General features: G+C 53.2%; 1 protein-coding gene across 1 annotated transcript in view; it reads left to right on the top strand.

The window, feature by feature from the left end:
* Positions 1-1,280, top strand: part of AMOTL1 (angiomotin like 1) — a 164,776-nt gene extending 163,496 nt beyond the window's left edge. The window contains exon 16 of the mRNA XM_006766867.2: positions 804-1,280. Coding sequence (XP_006766930.2) covers positions 804-908 — 105 coding nt within the window. The 3' untranslated portion in view covers positions 909-1,280. The remainder of the gene's footprint in view (positions 1-803) is intronic.
* Positions 1,281-1,495: the final 215 nt, after the last annotated feature.

Raw genomic sequence — 1,495 nt, 5'->3', positions numbered from 1 at the left:
CACCCTGGGGCTTTCTGGCCAGAGAGAGGGAGCCTTTGTTGAGCTGGGGAGGGGGCAGCTCTCACTTTGTGGGTGTTTTTTATGATTATGGTTACCCCAATACACCTAGGCTGTGTGCCTTTATGGAATGCAATGTGTGTAGACACCCCTAATTTATTACCGTGCTTTGTAACCAGCCCTTTCCTACAAGGGGCAGAAATAGATGTGGTCTAAGGGATGGGGGCTGAGGGGCGGCAGTACCAGGCACCAGGTGCCTCCGAGGCTGGGATACCTGGACGGGGCCTTACTCATTCAGGATTTGGGGTCGGGGTGCCTCCTTCCTGAAGGACAAGGCAGGTTTAACTGCAGAGGAGGGGAACTCTGGCACTGCACTCAGGCCGGTGCTAATGGGTCACCCGAAAACACCTAAGAGAAGACGGCTTGGGAGGAGTGAGCTTGCGAGGAGTCCAGAAGCGTCCAGGAAAGAGCAGACTTGGCTTTGTCACGGGGACTCAGTCATGGGGATAGATCGTCAGGAATGCTTTTGAGGAAGTGTGGGGTTGTTTGGGGCATAAATGAACTGTTCATCCTACAGAATAGATAAGTATGTCCAGCATTGCCATTGTTCTGAGATTTAATTCCTGGAAGGCACTTTTCCGAGGAAGACAGGGATGTGTGAGAAGTGCCTGCCCCATGTGAGCCAGGCTTCGGGGCCTTGCCTGCAGGCTCTGGGGGCGAGGGTGGTGTCTGAGAGGGTTCCACAGAGACACCTGGTGCCCGCCCCGAGGAGCGGGCTGCCGACGCTCCCCTTGTGTTTGGCAGAGAACTCTCCTGGCCACGGGAAGTCGCCTGACCACAAAGGCCGCGCCAGCAGCCTGCTGCACAAGCCCGAGTTCCCGGACGCGGAGATGATGGAGGTCCTCATCTAGCGCTGTGTCCCCGAGGAACGTCGTGCCGGGACAGTGACAAGCGGAGGAGGAGAAGGAGCGTGGCCATGGCACGAGCAAGGAGAGCGATCGAGAAGGTGGTAGTGGGAAGCCAGGAATGATTGGAACTGATAAAGATTTCAGATTCGTAAGAACACTTTTTATAAATGTTTAAAAAAAAAACAGGAGACCTACACGAGTGAAGATGGAGTGAACGCTATGGATTTTTATTGCCTATGGTGGCAGAAAGACGATGCATGTAGGTTTGGAAACGAAGAAGAAATAGGAAATGGAATTTTCCAATGTACAGAAAATGTATCTCATGGGGAGGGTCTGTGTACACCCATTTTCTGGTTATAAACACATAAACCTGAACCGGAATCTTCCTTGGAATACCCCCCTTCTCCTTGCCCTCTAGCATCTGTTTGTTTAAGAACCTCCTAGAAGTCTCTGGGAGCCCCTCGGGGTGTAATGAAATACCACCTGTGCCCCCCTGGGGGTGTCCTGTGGATGTGTGTGGCTGTGACGATGAGATGAAACGTGGAGGGGCCACCTTCCGGTCCCTGTCTAATAACCGGCTTGGTTTGGGT

Source organism: Myotis davidii, unplaced genomic scaffold, assembly GCF_000327345.1.
Source record: "Myotis davidii unplaced genomic scaffold, ASM32734v1 scaffold641, whole genome shotgun sequence".
In the NCBI taxonomy this organism is placed as follows: domain Eukaryota; kingdom Metazoa; phylum Chordata; class Mammalia; order Chiroptera; family Vespertilionidae; genus Myotis; species Myotis davidii.
The sequence above is the reverse complement of the archived record's forward strand: the minus strand, read 5'-3'. Positions and strand labels throughout refer to the sequence as shown.